Source organism: Mixophyes fleayi, chromosome 12 (assembly GCF_038048845.1).
Source record: "Mixophyes fleayi isolate aMixFle1 chromosome 12, aMixFle1.hap1, whole genome shotgun sequence".
Taxonomy (NCBI): Eukaryota; Metazoa; Chordata; class Amphibia; order Anura; family Limnodynastidae; genus Mixophyes; species Mixophyes fleayi.
The window spans coordinates 57,614,999-57,636,648 of record NC_134413.1 but is presented as its reverse complement, the minus strand read 5'-3'; the positions used below and the strand labels follow the sequence as shown (position 1 = coordinate 57,636,648).

The window sequence follows — 21,650 nt, the reverse complement described above, 5'->3', positions numbered from 1 at the left end:
TACGGCACTGCGGAGCACTGTTGCGCCTTACAAATTTACGATAATATCACAGCGCAAGCTTGTGTTTCGTAAATGAACAATTTATACTTTTTTCTTAAATTGTTTTTGTTCAAAATCTGACTTGCTGAATTTAGCCAATTTGGAGACTTCAGTTCTCAAGTCCATCCTGGGGTTTAAGGATTCTTGGAATCTCTGTCCACTGATATTGATTATAAACATCTGTTCTTCAATATTCACTCCCCTACTGCTGCTCACATACCACATCAAATAAAACAAAATGGTATGTCTGTGTGTGAAAAATAATAATATATATATATATATATATATATATATATATATATATATGGAACCCGGTTCTGGATGCCGGTATAGGGGTCCAGTGGTGGCATTTGTAAACCCCTTCTACTGCGGTTAGATTTAGGATAACGAAAGGGAACGGTGGCAAAAGCAAGTCCAGCCGGTTCCCAAAAACAACACAGGGTGGCATAGGCGGTCTATCCTGTCGCAAAGATTTTTTTTGTTTTTTGAACATTCTTATGAACTTTTATTTTTTAAGATGTACACACACCCTGCAATTTCAAGACAGTGGCCCAGTGTGGTGTGTATAGCCTCTTAATAACTGTGTTGTCTTCTGGTTTAAATGTCATACATTTATTGAATATGTTTGTAGATGTGATCTGAAGATGACCGATTTCAGCGTGTGTGCTAATCTTCCAACCGCATTAATGAAGACCAGATTGAAATCCACCGGCTTAGCATTTGCACCAAATGCAGTTGTTGATTTGGCCGTCAATTTGCACAGGATCAGATTGTGTGTTGCTTTTATATGAAAGCTTGTCATTAAAGTTCAGAGGTCTTTTTTAAAAAACAACAAAACATCTCTCGGGCATCGATTATATATGTATATCTGTGTTTTTTTTGTTTGTTTTTTTTGCATATTTTGAGTTCTGTAAATGAATCATCATTTTCCCTATCTTTCAGGGGCAAATGCAGTGTTACACTCTTAAACGAAACAGAGTCCCTAAAATCTTACTTGGAAAGAGAGGTATGATTTGTGTTTTATTTTTTATATTTTTTTCTTCTTTACATTTTTTTGTTGCCAAATGCAGCTATGGGCAAGAAAACTGATCCCTTTCCTTTTTATATGTTGTCAGCGTTTTTATGTTACCATCTGCATATCTTACTGATGTACTTAGCAGTATTTTTGGTACCCACTAAAAAAAGTGCTATATATCCCTAACCCTAAAGCTACAGACGCAAGGGCCATCTTTTTATAAACTTCCAATTAAACAGCTTCTCACTGAACTAATGAACTAACAGACTCTCATGTCCTCCTGAAATGATTTTGCTGCTTTGTCTGAGTGCCATACGTCACCCAAATATGTGATCAAACTGGGCAGGGCTCTGGTGTCTCAGCCTTTTGGCTGATTGGCAGTAACAGCCAGTGTGGGACAGCTTACCAGCTAGCAGCGGAGAAGTAAGGTTCTGTGGGCACAGAAATGCATTGTTACTATACATTTAGAAAATATGAGTACATGGTGATGTGTACACTTTCCATATCTGGCAGATCTTGATATATGAAGAAACTGATTCCTTTATCCCTAATACTCCACATCCCTGGAAGTCCTCTCACGATGTCAATTTGTGATGGTTTTGCAACTATAATAATGCTAAGTTTATAGATAAATTTAGCTTATAAAATTCTTTTTTTGTTTACCCCTTTAGGATTTCTTTTTTTACTCTTTAGTTTATGATCCCCAGCAGAAGACTCTCTTGGCAGATAAAGGAGAAATACGTGTGGGCAACAGATATCAAGCAGACATTACAGATCTGCTGGAAGAGGGTAAAGCGCTTTGTGTTTCTCTTTTATTAATGTTAAAATTCTTAAAAAAAAGCCTTAGTGGTCATCTAATATACTAAAGTCCAATTTAGATGGCCACAAGCAGTTAAGATGAGTCTAAAAACCCTTATGCTTTAGGTCATTATGTCACTTCATGATGTTCTTGTTGTTCTAATGCTACTATGTGTACTGGAAAGAAATAGAGTTTCTAAAGACAAAGTTTTGAATAAAGTATTTTTATTGAGATATTTTAGTTACAACATACGATTAACATATTTAACATCTAATCTAACGAACATTTATCTCTGCCTATGTCGCTATAATCATTATACAGTGATATCTAGGGAACTTTTAGGGTGATCATCATAGCATTATCACTACACTCCAGGTCAGATCATTTGAAGCTGCCCAGGGCTGAGAGTTATCCATCCACCTGGTGACTCCCAAAACCCACCATATCATCCTGATGAGGGTGGATAACATAACTTGATTCATACCAGTGGTGCCATATCTTATGGTATTTATGAATGGCCTTTCTACTTTCATACATAAACCGTTCATGCCTCCATACTTCAGTAACTAGATTAATCCAGTGAGGTACACTAGTTGGTTCAGTCGCCATCCATCCCCTAGCTATAATAACCTTAGCCAGGTAGGTTAAGGTAAATATTTGAAGTGTGGTTTACTTAAGTTCTCTTCTAATGTAGTGCCAAATAGACAGATCTTAGGTCTATAGATCTTAGATCTAAACTCAGTTTTAACCCTTCACACTGGTAATTACTGAAGTGATTTTCTTTTATCCTAATTTTGTCATATTTAGTTGCATATTGATATACATTTATCTCCAAACTGTTATACATGTTATACTACATATATTTTTGTCTTCAGGATGCACCTTTCAATTAGTATCCTATTCAAGAAACAAACAAAAGGTTGTTCTTTTTGGGGGGCATACCTAAAAAATCTTATTATGCAAAATATTGGTAGAATAGAGCTAAACACGTCCATTAATGCACCTGTTCAAGGACCCATAATGAAGGATAAACCAATGAAAAATTTAAAGCTGAAAACTTTTATTTCGATCCTTTAAAAATCTTTATTACAGAAGTGAAATATTAAAATATCGGTACAATGCACAGAGTATAATTTTTTCAATACATGTTTAATTCACATATTGCTTTTCAATCCTGTATTTATGCTACCATATGCATAACCTTTTGAAAATGTTACTATAGGCATTGTTTCCACGACAGTATTTAGTGTATTTCATATACACACTCTTATTAGATGCTCTGACTCTTCAGTAGGTTTTATGTATTCATCTCTTAGAGTACCTCACAAAAATTCTGATTCCAGGTTGATTTGTCATACTTATCTTTATTTTGTATATATGTTTTCTATAATATGTTTTAGTCGAGTTATGTAGCACATCATTTATTACTTTGATAAAGTATCTGTAAATGTATTTGTGCTGATAAGGAAATATATCTGTATATATTTGTGTATATGAAGCTCCTCCCACTTGGCTGCAGTTGTGTTGCATACAGGAAAGTGAATGTGAGAAATATTGCTCCCTTTCTATGTCCTGACTTTGAGTAAAATTTTGCTGTGGGGAAAGAGTCAATTTGTTTACATACACCAGGTATTCATGTGTAGCATCAGAGATCACTCCTGGGCCGATATTCTGCATCTGACAGCTAAATTTGAAATGACAAGTTTTGTCTTTAAACACATTGCTGTCTTAAATTTAATTGTCAAAGTTGCAGAATATTGTCGAGTTGTACAATTCGCAGTATAATATATTCACACCCCCCCCCCCCTGCTCTTTTCCCATATTTCCTCTCTAAACATATTTCTTATAAGTAATCTACTTTTCTTCCAACAATTGCAAAGGACAGTGGTGCAGGTAGAGGTGTGTGGGTTGGGCCGCACACATGCAGGAGGAAGACCATAAAGATAATGATGGTGCTTCAAATTGGTTGATAAACTTAGATTTGTAGCAGGCACTGTCCCAAAATGCACTGAAAGCCTTTCTGTATAGATTTATGTATCATTCCATTAGATCAGTCGTGGGCAGTAGCCTGCCGATCCTTCACCTGTGGCCCCCAAGCCGGCTGCTCCAGATCCTATTCTTTGCTCAATAAGCAGAGAATGAGGCAGAATGGGGGCAGCCGGCTTCCACGTTTCTTGATGTCCTCTGCGCAGTACTCTCACTCATTTCTCCGTACAGCTCTTTTGAAGGCTGTGACCCTCTTGCTAATGCAAGGTGCCAATCACTACGTTAGGTCAGTCATGTAGTAAAGCTTTACAAATGGATTTGGATCCCAACAGTTTACTGCTAATCCCAATTGTGTACATTTATAACCCATTTGCAAACCATCCATAATTAAACAAAAACTCACAGTAATGGTTATTAATCTTCCATGAGATGAGGAATTTCTCCTCAAGAACACAATGCATACTTATCTGAATAAAATGTATAGTATATATAAAATAATAAAACTCTCAAAAAAGGGCGCTAATAGGATCAATATTATCCGATTGGCTAGTTTCCTGCAGCTTCCACTCAGCAACCTGCTGTAGTTGCCCCTTCAAAAAATCCAAAATAATATAAATAGGGAAGCGCTGGATAGATAGCAGTAATACAATTTATTAAAATGTTATATCACATTAAAAAATCTCTATAGATAAATATACAATAAAAATCCAGGAATACATTCATTTATAATCAATTGACCCTCAGCTTAGAGTAGCCAATTATAACGGGATTGAAACCAGGCTGATCAGCGTCCAATACATGAACTGATAGTGATGTGGTTTAATGGCCTCATAGATGATATTATGCATATAAATTCTGATGAGTTGGTTATGCGCATAACATAATGAGATCCATTCATTGGACCTCCTGTGATCACATAAAAAGGCTTGTTGAAAAGCAATAAATGAGCAGTCCACACATTCCAATAATTGGATTTAGAATTTTCGTGTCAACATGTGATTGATGGGACACAATAGTATCCAAATAGATGGTAATGGATATAATGGCGGACAAAAAGCACATCCAACTTCTAACAGAAAAGTCCTATGGACATCAAGCTTGTATTAGGAATAACCAAAAACTTAGCTTGCAGTTGTCTTCGCTGGCACACGTTCGCTGCAGCAGCCTGTAATACCAGATAGCGGATGCAATAAAGTTTGTACGCCGCTCACGATCCTCTCGCTGTAAGGTCGGAATTTCGGAAATAGGGTCACCTGACGCGTTTCTCCGTCACAACTGACGGTTTCATCAGAGGTAAGTATCGGGTCTCAGAGATATCATAGGATTAAATAGCGGAAGTGTTTTTCTCTCCTTTTTTCAATTGGATACCTGCAATATCTTATCAATAAATGGGAACCAATCCCAGGCCAGCTGGAACTAGGGTCAGCATTTAGCCAGCGGGAATTCCCTGGTCTTTCCTGATAATTGGCCAATCATTATAATACGGAATCCTCATCCAATTAAATAAATCCTAAGGCTCCATATTGTGGTGAGCCGTCTGCTGTTGCTAGGCAGCTTAGCTTTCTTCTATATCAGCCTGAATTATGCCATATCGTTACACTATAGAGATCTCTTTAAATATATAGAGATCACAATACTTTAAAATCTTCATCAGAGCCAATATACTTCTTTATCATAAGTTTCTTTTCAGAATATATATTCTAAAACAAAAACTTCCCTTTTGATACCTCTTTATTTCCCTTATCCAATGTAATATTTTCTGTTATTTCTTCTGACATAAGTATTCCACATTAATAATATTTAACCTGTTGTATCATCTATATTCAACAACATAATCCTATAATAGGATAATCGAGATCTGAGATGTGTATTCGTTTAAATTTATATCCATAAATATATCTAAATAACAATATCTATTGATTTTTTTATATATATATATATATATATATATATATATATATATATATATATATATATATATATATATATATATATATATATATATATATATATATATATTATATTATATTATATTATATTTCACCGTCCAACATAATGATTCACAGCACAGTCTTGGAATGACCTAGTGAGAGCCCAGGCCTTAATACTATTGAAAACCTATGGAGTGACCTAAAGAGGGCTTTGCAAAGAACATGCCCTCACAATTTGATGGAACTTTTTTACATAGATGATTGGAATAGACTCACTACTATAATGAAACAAAAGGTGCTTCCACAAAGTATTACTTTAGTAGGGGGGGGGGGGGGGAGGGGTGCACATATATGCAATCAGGGTAGTGTTTTGTTTTTGTTTGTTTTTTTTAAAATTTTTCCTAAAATGTTTCTACTTGTTTTTCACTTGAATTTTGATGCATGGTCACATTCAAAATATTATATATTAGAGATGATAGACAAGTAGCGGAAGAAATTAAGGTGCAAATCACCTAAATTGCCACAAGTATATTGTAATAAGATGCTCAAGTACAGGGCTTGAAAGAATAGACATACACTTGTTCTAAATAGTTAATTGTGTATTACTCAAAAGCAGAAAATACTTGGCTTCGGTAATGCAGCTGGAGACAAGTTCTCAAATTGTCAGTCTTGTGAGTCCCATTGTCATTTACTTCTATTGCTGCTTCCTGGGAAGGCTAATCAGTTTGTAATTTCCCCTTTCATAATTAGAACCAAGTGTTGACTGCCCGGGATTACAACGTATACAAAACATCTACGTACATATATGGTTATATACAAAAAATAGCATGCCTAAGGATTTCACTGTAACACCTTGCCTTTTTAGTACAGACTTATTGTCTAACCAAATGTCACATGATTGATATAGATAGATATCATACCTCAACATTTAGAATCCCGAATGTGGGACAAATTAAGACTAGCCCTGTTATGACCAAACTCCGCCACAAATGGACAAATTTAGGAAAAACTCCACCCACTTTCCTATTAAGCCCTGCCCCTTTTCTTGTACATGAAATGGGATGTCCCTCCAAAATTCGGGACCATTGTGTTATGATAAATATATACAGTACATAATGAACTTTTAACCATTACTTTACATATATCAATTTCCCACAGGCATTGCCAGTTTTAATAAATAATATTACTAAAGCACAACATTTTGTAGTACTTTATTTTTTTTTCTTAACTGAAAAAAACAAAATTGTGAGTTGAAATGTACCTAAATTAGAATATACAAGTCATTTTAATACACTTAAACACACTTTAAAAATCACATGGTTTTACTCTAAAAAGTCAAACTATTAAGATTGCGTCCTAATATGCTTAATAGGTTTAAAATGTTTTGTTACTAAAACAGACTGCACATAGTGTATCAAATCTAAATCCTGAAATGCAATGTAATTCATCAGAATATAATCACAGGGGCACACTGGTTCACTAATCAATTAGAAACCATAAACTGCATTCATTCCTAATAAAATTTTGTAGACCTCTTTAAAAAAAAAAAAAAAAAGTCTTTTCAAGAACTCCCTAGGTCAGTCAGAAATGGATTTAAAGGGAAATATAATTCATATTCCTATCAACCAGTTTCGTAATATTAGCCTTCACTTATATGAGCAAATATTTTTATATTTGTATTAGTAATGTAATCATTAATGTGATTTTAATTGCTATGGCATTTAAAGAATCAAATTAGGAAGGAGGAGGCAACAATGAGAAAAAATAAGCTTATATGAAGGCAAAGCAAATACATTTATTCTACTACTTTCTTTAGTACACAAGACTTAAATGAAAATGTCAGTTATGCTAGCTTTTTGGATTCAAGATGAACAATTTAGAAAAAAAAAAACCTCCACTATGATTCCATCTGCCTCATTAATGATTTATAGCTTTTAGTAGGACAGCTGATCGATGTAATGTAGATGTTGGAGATTTCTGTCTGAAAAGAAATGTATTGTGACAGGATGGACAACCTATTCCACCCTGACCGTGTGTTGCTGGGGACCAGCTGGGCTTGGCTTGCCATCGTCCCCTTTTCTTTATCCCAGATGCGGCCTTTAAACCGTAGTAGGAGGGGCTTCTGCTGCTGCCACCACTAGGCTCCTTCACCGCCAACTAGTACCTCTTCCTTCTTTTTAACTCTCGCTGCTAGTGTACCCCTGTGCTGGTAAACCTGAGCTGCTACCCCTGACCTCTTGCTTTCAAATCAGAGTTGCTGTGGATGGTTCCCCTGGCCTATCACATTGGCCAGAGCTGCAGGGTAGTGGGCAGACCGTTGGGACTGGAATGCTGGGTCCCAACCTCAGAGCAGCCGGATAATGGAATAGATTGGGTCTACACTATAAGGCACAGGAATTACAGCAGGTAATAGGGCGTCAAAGCAGGTTCCTTAAGCAGTGATGTTTATTAGCTCAGGAAGTTCTTAAAAGAACAGTTACACACTTAGTAATTTGGGGTACTAGTGATATCCAGAAAGTACATATGGAATAATGATACATGATCAAACAGTGTGCTTTTTTTTTGTTATACAGATTTACACAGATACCGTGGCAGGAGGTAATTCAGCCTCCTGCCCCTCTAACCAATCAAGGTGCTTCATGCAGCCTGCACATAACTCAGCCTGGAGGGGTTTAACACCTTTTTACATTGCTGGTAGTGGCACCGCTACGTCTGAGGTTTTCTATTGAATGTTTACCATCGGGATATAGCATTTCTCTAATTTTGCTTTGAATGCAATTTAACTTGCAAAACTCGCATTCATCTGTGATCACTTGCATAATCTACCAGCAAGTATAATTACCTCCTCCTGTCTTTCAGGCTCAGCAGATGTTTTGGTCACTGAGTGAGGAAAAGGTCTAATTAACATGAGATTACCTGTCTCCAGACAGTTTCAAAACCCAAACATGAACATACTGTCTCAGAAATCAATACATTTCCACACATACCAATGTAAAAAGAGAAGTACATGTGCAATAATATAGAGGTGCACTGCACCTCTAATTGAAATAAATATCTACAATAAGTTATTTCTGCGTAATCCTGCCACAGTTATATTAATATGACATTAAAAAACGAATCACCTTTTATTTTAAGGTACTTTTAAGATACATTTTTATTCTCTACATTTCCATTTTATCACAATTGCATAATATACATTAATTACAATATTTCACTAATATACTCAGAAACGACATAATGTATCACTTTTAAATTAATGGGAATTCCACGTTCACAAGGTTACACTTCATCTTTAATGGATTTCATGATAATTTTTTCAAAAATTCTTTTCATCACTTAATTTCACTATTTATCGTCACATTAGTTAGAAAAATTCTATTAAATAAAGGGTTACACATGTGTCAAAATGTACACAATATCTATTCTAAGGGATAATGCAGTAAGGAAATAATACAATTATAATGCCAATAAAAACAACATAACTTTTTAACCCTGATGGGAAGATTAGATGCATCAAAATTGCATCAAAATATACATATGATAAATATAATTTCAAACAGAGAGGAGTAGAGTAGGGGGTAGACAATTAGGATATGTATGAACAACATCATAATATGGGCAGTTATACAACAATGAGGAGACAATCCTTTATAGATATTATGTAATTGAAAAGAATAATTATGCAATAAGATTATATTTAAGAGGCAAATTATACTTGCTGATGATTCCTTTTCCTCGAGATACCCCATGACAGCCATTACAATCGACTGATCTCCTTCTAGCCTTAGGTGGAGATAGGAAATTAGAAAGACCCCTGTAGTACATAGTACAGCTCCTCCTTGTGTTTTTGAGCAACTTCCCAAGCTGTTCCTAAAATATATAAGCATTGACATACCACCCATGTTCAAAATGAAGGTAAAGGAAATATTGGTAATAATGGCCTCTATGGCAGCCATTACAATGGGATGTACTCAATCAATAATAGGCAGGGCAGCAAAAGTCAGATCAGCAATATTTGCAGCATAATCAAAGACCATTTTATTAAGTCATGTGGATCCCCCAAACTGTGCCAGCAGATCACATTACATGCAGCATATAAGGTTTTGTAAAAGTATGAAAAGATGACCATCCAACTGATTTGCAGAGATCCACTGTTGCGGCCTGAGTTTTACGTGTCCAGGAAGTTGCCACTGCTCTTGCTGAGTGAGCTTTCAGAATTTCTGGCACCTTGTGTCCATTTCGATCGTATGCCTGTGTAATGACTTATCGGAACCATCTTGAGATGGTCTGTTTTGGACGGGGCACATCCTTCCCTTGTTCCTTTGGGAATCACAAAGAGTTGTTCTATGTGCCTAAATCTCTCTTCTAGATAAGTACATTGAAATTGCTGTGACTGAATCTAATGTGTGTAGCTTTCTTTGTTTATTGATTTAATATGAAAAGTGGTCACCACTTTATTTAAGAAAGCTGCGTTCGTACATAGCACTACCTTCTCTGTGGAAACATTCAGAAAAGATTCTTTAGGCACCACAAAGCCTGTAGTTTCAGGTAGAAGTAATTGCCACCAGGAATACCAACTTTGCAGAAAAAAAGTGGAATACAGCTCTTGTCCACCAATTATATACTTTTAAAAATCTACATACGCGATCATAATAAAAAAAAAATAATTCCTACAAATTGCCAGTTTTAAACTACAATCGATTGCAACTTATGTACCAATCACTAGAAACATGCAAATGAATGTATTACGTTGGGCACAAATCTAACCAATTGATAAATTGGAACACATAGACATCACGTAACAACAATAAAAAAAATTAAATCAAATAATCGTATTCGGACACAATAATCATAAATAAAAAAAGAAAAAAAAAGGATAAATCTACAAGCCATTTGATAATTTTAAACGTAGAAATGCATAGATTAAATATTAAAAATATATATCAAAATCAATATCTTGTCTCTAGATAGAATTAACTACTAGCAGTCGGTGGTGCAGAAAGGTAGCTGATGGTAGGATCAAAGTTGATGGTAAATAAAATAATAATCCTTTTAAATTAGTCTTTAGTAACCAAGGTTAGATACCTAGTGTCCCACAGATCTATCTCAAACACTGAATTAAGAGAACAAATCTATGACGTCCGTTACAAGGCTTGAAATCGCTCATGAATGTTCTATTTAGAATGTCACTTGATATAGAGAAACCAATCTCCAATAAGTATGTATTCACTAGTTATCCAGAGCAGATTATATAGCAGTAATGGCAGCAAGTGAATTGAATAAACAATAAGATAGTTTTGTCTTCTATCCTATTCTAAAGGGTACTAACTGCAGCAGATGAACTGAACACTTAATGAGAAACACATGCAACCTGCAAAAGCATGTGCTGCTAGTATGCGGCAAACACCTCTTAGACCGGAGAGGGTTCTTTGGGAATATCTGCCAACGGCACTCGCCCGATCCAATAATGTTTCTGCAGAATGACAGGTACAGCGGTGGTAGTGTAACACACAAGTGCCTGCAAGCATGTATGAAGCGGCCGCAGGCTTTTGCAGAAGGATCAATCTGTGTTGGTTCAGTGTGCAGATAATATGCTGCTTTGGATACAGCTGAAAGTGTATAAAACTTGCTGATGGATGAGCTCAGATTATTAGACAGCAGCTGAGCCTCTTGTCAAAGTAAACGATTTAAACACGGAGATTCTCTATTAGAATGTATATAAAAGACACAGGGAGAAGAAATGAGTGTTCTCGGGCCTGGAATACCTTTTTAGATTATCTAAATGTCCAGTTTTTCCGCACAACACTTGAGAATAGTGATTAGAAATGTCTTTCTAGGAGCCCAACAAGTGTCAATCAGATGCATATGTGCAATCAAAAAAGCAAAATACTTGTCCAACCCGTTTCATTACAATGTGTAAACTATGTTTGGGAAACCTCTTCTAAAGGCAGGCTTCAAAGGGATTAGTCAGTGTTCAGAACTTAATTCCGATCACATGGTGCCACAAAGGACTATGCTTGAAAATAACGTATAATAATTTCAAAATAGCTTAACTCTGTATCTAGTAAGACACTGAGTGCAGATACCTGTACTTTTAATAGTTAATAAACTGAGGCCTTTTCTAAGGCCATCTTGAGGAAAATTAACAATATGCACAATAGTAGCGGAAGCTGGATCGACATTAGACTCACACCACATGATGAACTTCTTCCAAATCTAATAGTCCACTGAATTTTTTTATTTCTTTTTTGTAGAGGTGCATCAATCTCTTTGAAATTCCTTTATTTTTGAGCAGTGTCCACTCAGTCTCCGTGCTATCAAAGATGGTCCTTTTAGATTTGGGTTAAGAATTGGGCCTTAGTGTAGGTGGTCTGACCAAAGAGGTAGAGGCCATAGGTACTCTTGATGCATCTCACCAGCTGCTGTAATTATACTGCTGGTTGTAGATAACAGAATATATTAGGAATAGCTGCAATCACAATCCTATAGTGATACGAGAAGTGCTAAAATTGTGTGCTGTATATTTTTAAAACACAATAGTGCACTGTAGTTATGATTTTAGACTAAAAATTGATAACATTAGTAATAAAATGGTACACTGTTGATATAAGAGAGTAGTATAAACCTTAACAGTGCAATTACATAAACGTCTTCTGTGCATACCAATCAAATTAGAGACTATCCTAACTGTGTCCCATTGGTATTAACTAATAGTGTTAAAGTAATGTATAGGGGAGAGAGAATCGCACTTTTGGGTCTGTATAATAAATTGACTAGAATAGTTGTAACCATAACCCCATAGTGAGTATTAAGTGATTCCACTAGCTATTCACAGCAATGCAATAAAGCATAGTATTTGTAATTCAGATTATGAACAACCGTTCTAGAGAAAATGATACTTGGGTACATATTGCTTCTGTGTTCATTTGAAATCTGTAACATTGCTAATAAAAATATTATTTGCTCATAAGGGAAGAATAATATTATGAAACTGGTTGATATGAATATCTGATTTCCAGAGTATATTGTGTGTATGTACCTTTAGCGGAACATAATTGTATTTCCCTTTTAAATCCATTCCCATCCTTATGGGTTCTTGAAAATACTTTTTTTTTTTTTTGTTCATGATCAGTCTGTATTTCCACCACAAATATATCTATTTTTTAACTAATACTTCATTATGAAATTAATAATATGCAATTGTCATGATCCAGCACTCAACTGGGCCTGCGTGACATGTATGTGGCAAAGGGTTAACCAAAACAATCGCCTGGTCTGTTTTCAAAATTATTAGAATTCTCCCTATTTCCCACACTAACTTTACCTAGCCAATGTGTTTTTCCACCAGCAAGGTTTTTTGTGAAGAGTTAACATTCCTACTCAGGTAGCCTTCGGTTCAGCCTTTATCTAAGATAATCTCTCACAACTTACTTTAATCAGAGTTCTCATGAACCAAATTATCTCCCTTGACCCAGAGTTATCATAAACCAAATAATCTCCTCTGTGTCAGCTATGTAGTGTTCTAATAAAGTGTTCTAATAACAGTCCGACATGTGAATTTGTGAGAGCGCAGAGACCTGAATTTAAGTGTAATTTACTATGGGGAAAATACATCCACAATGCTTAAAATGAATAACCATTAACAAAAATAACAAATAATATATGTTTCTTGTAAAACGAAAAGAATTAAACACAGAAAATTGTATACTCGCGAAGGATCAGATTTCTGCTTCCACTTCTCAATAAGAAATTGATTCACAAAAGTGAACAAAATTGTTAGCTTTACAGGGCATTTTAAACATGCTTTAGGTGCCCACAGCCCCCCTTCCACCATGATGTGAGAGCTAGAAAGTCTGTGTTCATGCAAATGAGTTTTACGACCGTCTATTCACAGCACCTTTCACTGTTACTTTATACTGGACTAACTTCTCACCAGAATGTCATACAAGGATGATATTGCCTCCACACAACAGGCCATATGTTCCCCTCCATTCACATACCAGACATGACCCCTGTAAGTATGATATTTGAGAAATTGGGACATTTTCCTGTGCCTTTATTTCCGATCAATCAAACTTATCCAGCTGCTCAGCCTTCTGTTACCTAGTGGAGATGTCCCAAATATCGCAGAACCACAATGTTTACATCAATATCCTCAATATAACCAAAAAGAGAGGTTCCGGGAGGTTTTTAGCTTTTATGATCCATGCCACAAATTTGTATTGGGTACTCATCTGGAGCTACACCTCTGGATATACACCTCTGGATATCTATCCATAAACACCACATTGGTGGAGCCGAAGAATTTAGAGACAATCAAAGAGAGAAGATTTTAATTTAGTCTCTCCCTCTTTTGACCCATGATTGGGAGCAAAGTTCCTGGAAGCCACACCAAGCTAATATTATGAATTAAATTACAAACACCTGTTTGCAGTTTTAGATGACTTGTAATTAACTTGCACAGGACAGCTATCTAGAAGATTTTATTAGGAATTAACGTTTATGGTTTGTAATTTGATTATATCAGTATCAATATACATAAACACATTCTGGTGTTTATGTAAATTGAACTATTACAAATGTTAGCACCTCTAAAAATAAAAAATATCAAATTGAGTAACCCTCCATAGGGACAAACATAGAGGGTATGATCCAGTCTCCAGTGGAAACAAAATTATGCTTCAAGCTCTCAAAGTATATCCCAGTACTTAGAAAAGCAATATTATTGTAATCTAAAAATGCGTTTTATTGAAATAAAAGACAGATCAACTATCTTGCCTTCTGCTGACTTTTTTAATCACAGTCGATACATAAGATCTTTCTACACACGTTACTTAATTAAATCCTCTTCATAATCCTTTTCTAGGAATTGTGGTTTCAAATCCAGGACCTAATTTTCATAATCCTCTAAATTGGTACAATTGCATAATGTGAATTTTTTTTTTTAAAGATTACATTGAAGTTGTGTTAGGTGTATTATTATTAGCTGTATATTTTAACATTTTATTTATCTGTTTAATCACTTTTTTAGGTAAAAGAAAATTTTGACTATAAATTGTATGTCAGTGATATGATTCATTAGCGCTGGAAACTCCTATGGTAATCTGAATAATCTTTGTTTCAACATTACAGCACAACAGTACTCGTCTTCAATACATTTAGCTAATGAGACACCATTTTTAAAGCTGTCTTTTGAGTCTTCAATTAACATGATTTCTAGTAGGCCAGTCTACGTGTTTACTACCTGTATTGTGAATATTTTTTGTAACTTGTATGTGCTTTAAGACGAGACAAAATAATGTCATATGCTCTTGGAAGATCAAGCTGAGATTTTGTATTAGTCTTGTAAATATTTGTTTAAAGTGACTATGTGACTTAAACTCTCTATTTTAAGTGTAAGCAACCAGCCCTCCTAAGTTATTGGCATATATTCTCCTTTCACAATTTTTTTTTTTCAGTCAATTTCTACTGACCTTCAGATAAAGTTTTGTGTATTTTTTTCTTTTTTTTTCTTTACAGGGATAGAAGATGGTAGAGACCAAGCTTATCTTGAAACTAAAGTGTGGGAGGCAAGCAACCCTCTTACAGATAAACAGATAGACCAGTTTTTAGTAGTAGCACGGTAAGAGATACAGTATCCTTCTTATTAATATGGCCTGGATTTTATTGGCTGTTAGAACAGTCCTAGTTATATTTTGTACTAATCTATTTCATTGAGTGTCTTTTATTTATCTAATGTATTACAAGGCACACAATTGTAAACATGGTTGAAGGCTGGTGTGAGGGGTGCCTCTTCTGATGTACACAGACAGGTGCAGAAGATAGTATCAGAAGTGCAATGGTAGATGAAAAGAATCAGACAGATCCAAGTCTGAGGCAGCACAGAACCACAATCTAATAAGGCAAATGTCAATGAAGCCAGAAATTAGTAGAGGCAAGAGCAGCAGCAATCTGAAGTAGTAAGACTTGGCCCACATCAAAAGTCTCTGAGCACTGAGTAAATCAGACTAGCGATTAGCATTCTGATATGCTTGAGTTCCTGTTCATGTATAGATTCGTTTACACGCATAAATTAAAATTTTCCCATATGTCCAAAAGCACAAGGCAAGATTCGGTTTCTACAGTTTTAGTTTCTTTCATGATTTATATTTAGGTATATGACTATAATATGCCACAAATGTCATTGTTCTCTGTGTGGATTGACTTGAAAATCAATTGAACCCTAGCGTGTTATTTGTTATTTTTGCTATTCTGACAGTGACTACAATCAGGTAATTGCGAGAGGTCTCATGAGTGAGAGATCATAGCCAAAACAATTATCTTGGATCATGAAGGTGTAAAACCATGTTTAAAGAAAGAAAAAACAAAACCACTTACCAATAGTGCACTTTTTATTGTAGTCTCCTTTCTCATTTGTTATACACTCAAATGATACCTAGCTAACCTTTTTGTATGCCTTTATATAATTGGGACTTAACAACAGAACATAAATTACTTGATGAATATACACAATAGGCAATGTTTACAAATACAAGGTGTTCATTTTTTTATGTTATCCTTTGCATTCATAACCATATTATTACATTGTGTTTCTTTTCTTCAGATCTGTAGGTACTTTTGCCCGTGCGTTAGACTGCAGCAGTTCTGTCCGGCAACCTAGTCTACATATGAGTGCAGCTGCTGCTTCTAGAGATATCACATTGGTAAGAAGGATAAAAAGCCACACTACAATTTACTATTGCTGTTGGTGATTTTTATTTTCATTGTCCAGCAAACAAGTGCTTCACATTATACAGTTTATATAAGATAATTAAATCTTATGTACTATGAAGGAATGAAGATTAAAAAAATAAAACAAGAAATACTGCAAGGAAAACTGTTGAAAAACATACCACAGGTATTTTTAGCACCGTTGTCTGTTTCTATATGTGCATATAGACAAAATTAAGCGTATTGCGGGAGATGCAAATTTGTATTCCTCGTGGAGAGCTGGCCAGTAGTTGGCTGAAAAGGGTGTTGCTTGCAGTAGCATAGTACACACATTGTTCTGCAAGAATTTTTATTTTATTTATTTTTTTGTAAAGAACCGTGCTAATAAATCGTGTATAGATGGAGATTATTTTTATTTTTTTGTGCTAATAAGGATATTCACAAAATGCTGCATAAAGCGTGTGCACATACACAAGCAACAAAAAGCAGGATGGGAAATGTTCCAAAGCAAACAGTTCAAAAATAGACCTGGTATGCCTTATGTGCATATTTCATGTCGTAAATTACTCCCAAAAGCTCATCTTACAATTTGGGCATGCCAGTCCTTTAATAACTTAGCACACAATATGCCAACTATAACAGCCTGCTTAATAATTAATACTGATATCTTGGGTCCAACCGTGTACGTGCTTTATATGCTGTAGATGAGTGAACTGTGCACTCTCAATTGTGATTTGCTATCAAAAGCACTTCGACCTAATAGAATTCCATTCCTAAAGCTGGCCACAGACTGACAGATTTTATCACCCGGCCCTCACGATGAGTGACGGGCTCTTTCCAAATTGACCAGACACATAGGTGTCCAAATTGAACAGTTCTTATGTGCAGGTCAACTGTCTGAATCACATGTGAGCCTGTTGGTGCATTTGCATATGAGCTAGCATGCTTGAAAACAATGCAATTATTACGGGGCTACACATGCAGCATGGCGATATTAAGACATGCGTGGCCAGCATTGTCTATTAAGGCTGCAAACAAGCACAACTTGCCTCACCCCATATGGATTTTCTACGAACATAATGTAGTTTCACGTGTGATTTTATGAATTAACAGTATCTCAGATGACATGGCCCAAAACCCCTAAGATATCAATGATTTTGTCAGCTACTGTTTTTTTTCAAAGACGTCAGTGGCTGGATTACTTTGAAATTTAAGTTATTTATATTAGTGGCACAGTGCATTTGATGTATATCCTTGCCAATGTACTGATTTTTGTATTGGAAATGTATTGGTTTCTGATGCAGTAGACATATCTTGGAGGAAATTTGTTTTGAACAAAGGAAATCCCATGATAATTACGTCTTTTCGTGTGAGTGACCAACACCTCTTTTTAGCCTGAATACACAGCAGGGGGTCGTTAACTTTTTATCCTGTGTATCCTCTCCCAGTGTTTTCTCCCCAGAAAATGTTGACTTCTGCTTGGCATTAAGAAGTAGCTGGGTGGAGATAATTGTAATACTTTGCAATAAAGTTGAAAAATGTTGCAGGTTATTGCCCACACCTGTAAGGACTGGTCATACTGCTGGTCAGTGATCTAACACACACTGATGGCTGCAGTGCTCATATAGTGCCTGTTCTAACAGGAGAAACAATTGTTTATTCTATTATAATATGACTCTGTTGGACTCTTAAGAGCCGAGTGGCAAGTAAACACAGCTGGGTGAAGCCCCAGAGAAATAGGTGTTGGGGAGGAGGGGGGGGGGGGGGAGCACTGCTTTCCTGTTAAAAAGATTGGTAAACTACATGAATAAAGGAACAGCAAGTAGTTTAGGAAATCACAGATTGATGTGAATTTTGTTAACTTTAAATTACGTTAAATCTAAGTTTAGAGAACATATTACATCCTGATACTAATCATTGAATATAATATCTCAGACTTTGCCAGCTAGAATCAGGGGGCTTTGTTACCCCCTGTCAACATGTTAGAAACAATTTATAAAGAATCCTGTTTTACCATGTAATGTAACCATCTTTACTTCAGTATGATCACTCATACCTCTACTAGTGTGTAAAGGTCCTTGTCACAGCCCTTGAGCAATAAACATCACTGTTGCTGTATCCAGTGACCAACAGATAAGAGCTTACACTCTAATCCATTCCCTGGCTGACCTGTGTTGAACCTAGCATCTCTGTGTCAACGCTATGCTCGCTACCCAGCAGTCCTGATCCAAAGTAAGCGGTCAGAAGGAACATGCCAAGACACAGTAAAAAGGGCACTGTAGCGGTATACCAGCTACCCAGAAGTAAGCGGTTCTAGGTGCCGTGAAGGAGTCTAGTAGTGGTAGAGAGATTGTCCTACAACTGTTGCTCAGTTGTTGTTCGCAGTCGGCGAGTGTATGGTGGCAAGATGACGCCAGTAGGAGTGGTCAGTAACAGTCGGTTACTGACAGTGAGAAAGCAGCCCAGATAAGCTGTATAACATCCCTTCATCCCTCTTCCCCAACAAACCGGGTGGCGAAGTAAGCCCATCCGGTCACAAAATAAAATCATATAATAGAATTTTAGGCATGGCTAATCTGTATGGTTATGTTCAGAAGAAAAAAAAAATTATATTGTGCACTCAGTATATAATATTTAGGTTTTCAAACGTGTTAATAGACTCTTGTGATAATAACAGCAAAAAATAATCAAATAAGTTCCATATTTATTAATTAATGTAATAGTAAATTATTTATTAATAAAAATAATAAATACATAGAGGAACGATCCTAAAAAGATACACACATAACATTCAAACTACAGCATTTTTGTAGAAAAAAGTGAGAGATCTAAAATGTTCCTATTCGTTGCTTTCAACCAACTTTACACTACTATAAAGTGCCTAATTTAATTAAAATTGCTAAATAGCTGTCTGAGATCACCTTGTGCAGTAGATAAAACATAAAAATTGCAGTACAATCGTATCAATGTTTTCATATGTCTCCTTCCACTTTTTTTTTTTTCAGAATTTTTTTTTCCACTCAATATAAAAGCCCAACACATTAGGCTTATAACAATTAAAACTAAACCCACACAGGGGTAACAGTGTCATAAGTTCATATATACATTGTCAAAACACCTCATACATCAACAAATATGTACAGATTAGGATCAATTTCAGACATATTTAAAGAATATACAAACATATCTATACTTGGCATGCAATGCAGGAATAATCTCCCGGTACAACCCGTCCACATCTAGCATACAATCAGGCATCAAAATAACAGTTTTAGGAACAGTGGCTGGGTGCCTGCTGCGGACATAATACACTCAAGATAGGTCCACCTCCCTCAATCCCTCTGTAACATGCGGAGATATTCTCCATCTATATCATCTTCTCATATTTGTCAAGAAAATTTCTGCTAGTATACATGAATTGCCCATGGCCTACCGTTTTTTAACCAGATCCCCTTTACAAGGCAGCGCCGCTTTAAATTTTAGCTGTCATCTCGCTGAACTCCAGCGAGTTGAAGAAACCGGAGATTGATACATTTACCCCCAGGAGGTCATGAAGGTCCAAGCTAGCCCGAGTCAGCAGTCACATGCCAATATGCGCCAACTGAGAGGCAAAATAATAGAGCCGCAGACTCTGTGTCGTTCACGGGGGTGCCTGGCTCTTCAGAGTAGTGACCTTGACACAGGCTCTCTTGTCCGCCCACACCAATAAGGATATAAAACTATCAAGAGCGGAACACACTATGTGGGATGTAGATTGACGAATGCTGCAGCACATACAAAAATTTGGGCTGAATTATCATTTTAACGAAGTTAATTCTACCCGTGACTGTCAATGGCAACTGTTTCCACGCCTCAACCCTGCCTTTAAAATAATCAATCTGAGGTCGAAGATTGGATTTCTAATGACGTGAGCTAATATATTCAGCACAAATACCCAGATATCTGAATGTAGGAGTCCACCTCAGGGGGGCTGTAGGACTTGGCCCGTCGGGAAAGGTTCCCTCACCGGTGTCGCACTGAATTGTCTCAATTGATCAAAAGTTCAGAATAAAAGCCAAAAACCGTAACCACCCGAAGAAGTGCAGGTAAGGATCTACCGGGGCGAGACAAAAACCATAACCTATCATCTGCGTAAAGGGCAATTGTGTCCGTCCCGCAGCCCACCGTCGGTCCACTAATATCCGACTGCGCCCTGCCAACAAAAGCCAGCGGCTCTATGACCAAGGCAAAGAGGGCTGGGGACAGAGGGCACCCCTGTCTCGTGCCTCTACCCAGGACGACACAAAACCATTTACACAGACTCTGGCTGTGGGGCAAGAATACAACAGCCGCACCCACTGAACAAAACCATGTTCGAAACAAAATTTTAAGAATGCCGCCCACAAGTACCTCCACTCCACGGAATCAAAGGCCCTAGCAGCATCTAACGATACTACTATCGCCCCCTCCTCCGCCGGGGGAACTGCAGATGGCAAAAAAGTCTGCTCAAATTTATAGCTGTAGATTTTACCGGCATAAAACCAGTCTGGTCAGAATGCACAATCTTGCCGATCACCTGATTCAGACGCGACGCCAAAATTTTTGCCAGCATTTTAATATCCGTTGTCAACAGGGATATAGGTCTGTATGAACCCGGGAACAGGCGGTCCTTCTCCGATTTTGGAATAAGCTATAAGAGCCTCCGACATGGACGGGGACACAGAGCCCAAATCTCTAAAGTTCGCAAATATTTCTTGCAAGTGAGGAACAAAGAACCCCATATGTTTCTTATATAATTCAATAGGGAACCGATCCACGCCTGGAGCCTTGCCATTTGGGAAGGATGAGATAGCAGCAGCTATCTCCTCATCAGTGATCGACAAGTCCAATCTTTCCCTGCCAGCCACACAGTTCAGGCAAGGAAACAGTCACCAAGTACGAGTCCAGGTCAGAATCGGAGTATTCGGCCTTTTAAATGCATACGCATCTTTAAAGCAAGCAGAAAAAATTCTCATTAATCTCCCCAGTCACAGTGTGTACAACACCAGAAATATCTGTAATCCCTGCCTCAACAGTCGCCGCCCTCTCAGATCTAGCCAAATACGGTAAAGGGTGGGGAAGCCGTATGTACATTTGTGGCAAAATAACCTTCCCACTGAGACTTCAGTGTCGCCATCTTTCAACAAAGTCA

At 36.7% G+C, this 21,650-nt stretch overlaps 1 protein-coding gene across 11 annotated transcripts in view; it reads left to right on the top strand.

The window, feature by feature from the left end:
• Positions 1-21,650, top strand: part of MTA1 (metastasis associated 1) — a 303,171-nt gene that overhangs the window by 35,545 nt on the left and 245,976 nt on the right. For all 11 annotated transcript variants that reach the window (XM_075192755.1, XM_075192764.1, XM_075192754.1 and 8 more), the window contains 4 exons: positions 982-1,045; positions 1,726-1,843; positions 15,290-15,392; positions 16,374-16,473. In XM_075192755.1, the coding sequence (XP_075048856.1) occupies positions 982-1,045; positions 1,726-1,843; positions 15,290-15,392; positions 16,374-16,473 (385 nt within the window). The remainder of the gene's footprint in view (positions 1-981; positions 1,046-1,725; positions 1,844-15,289; positions 15,393-16,373; positions 16,474-21,650) is intronic.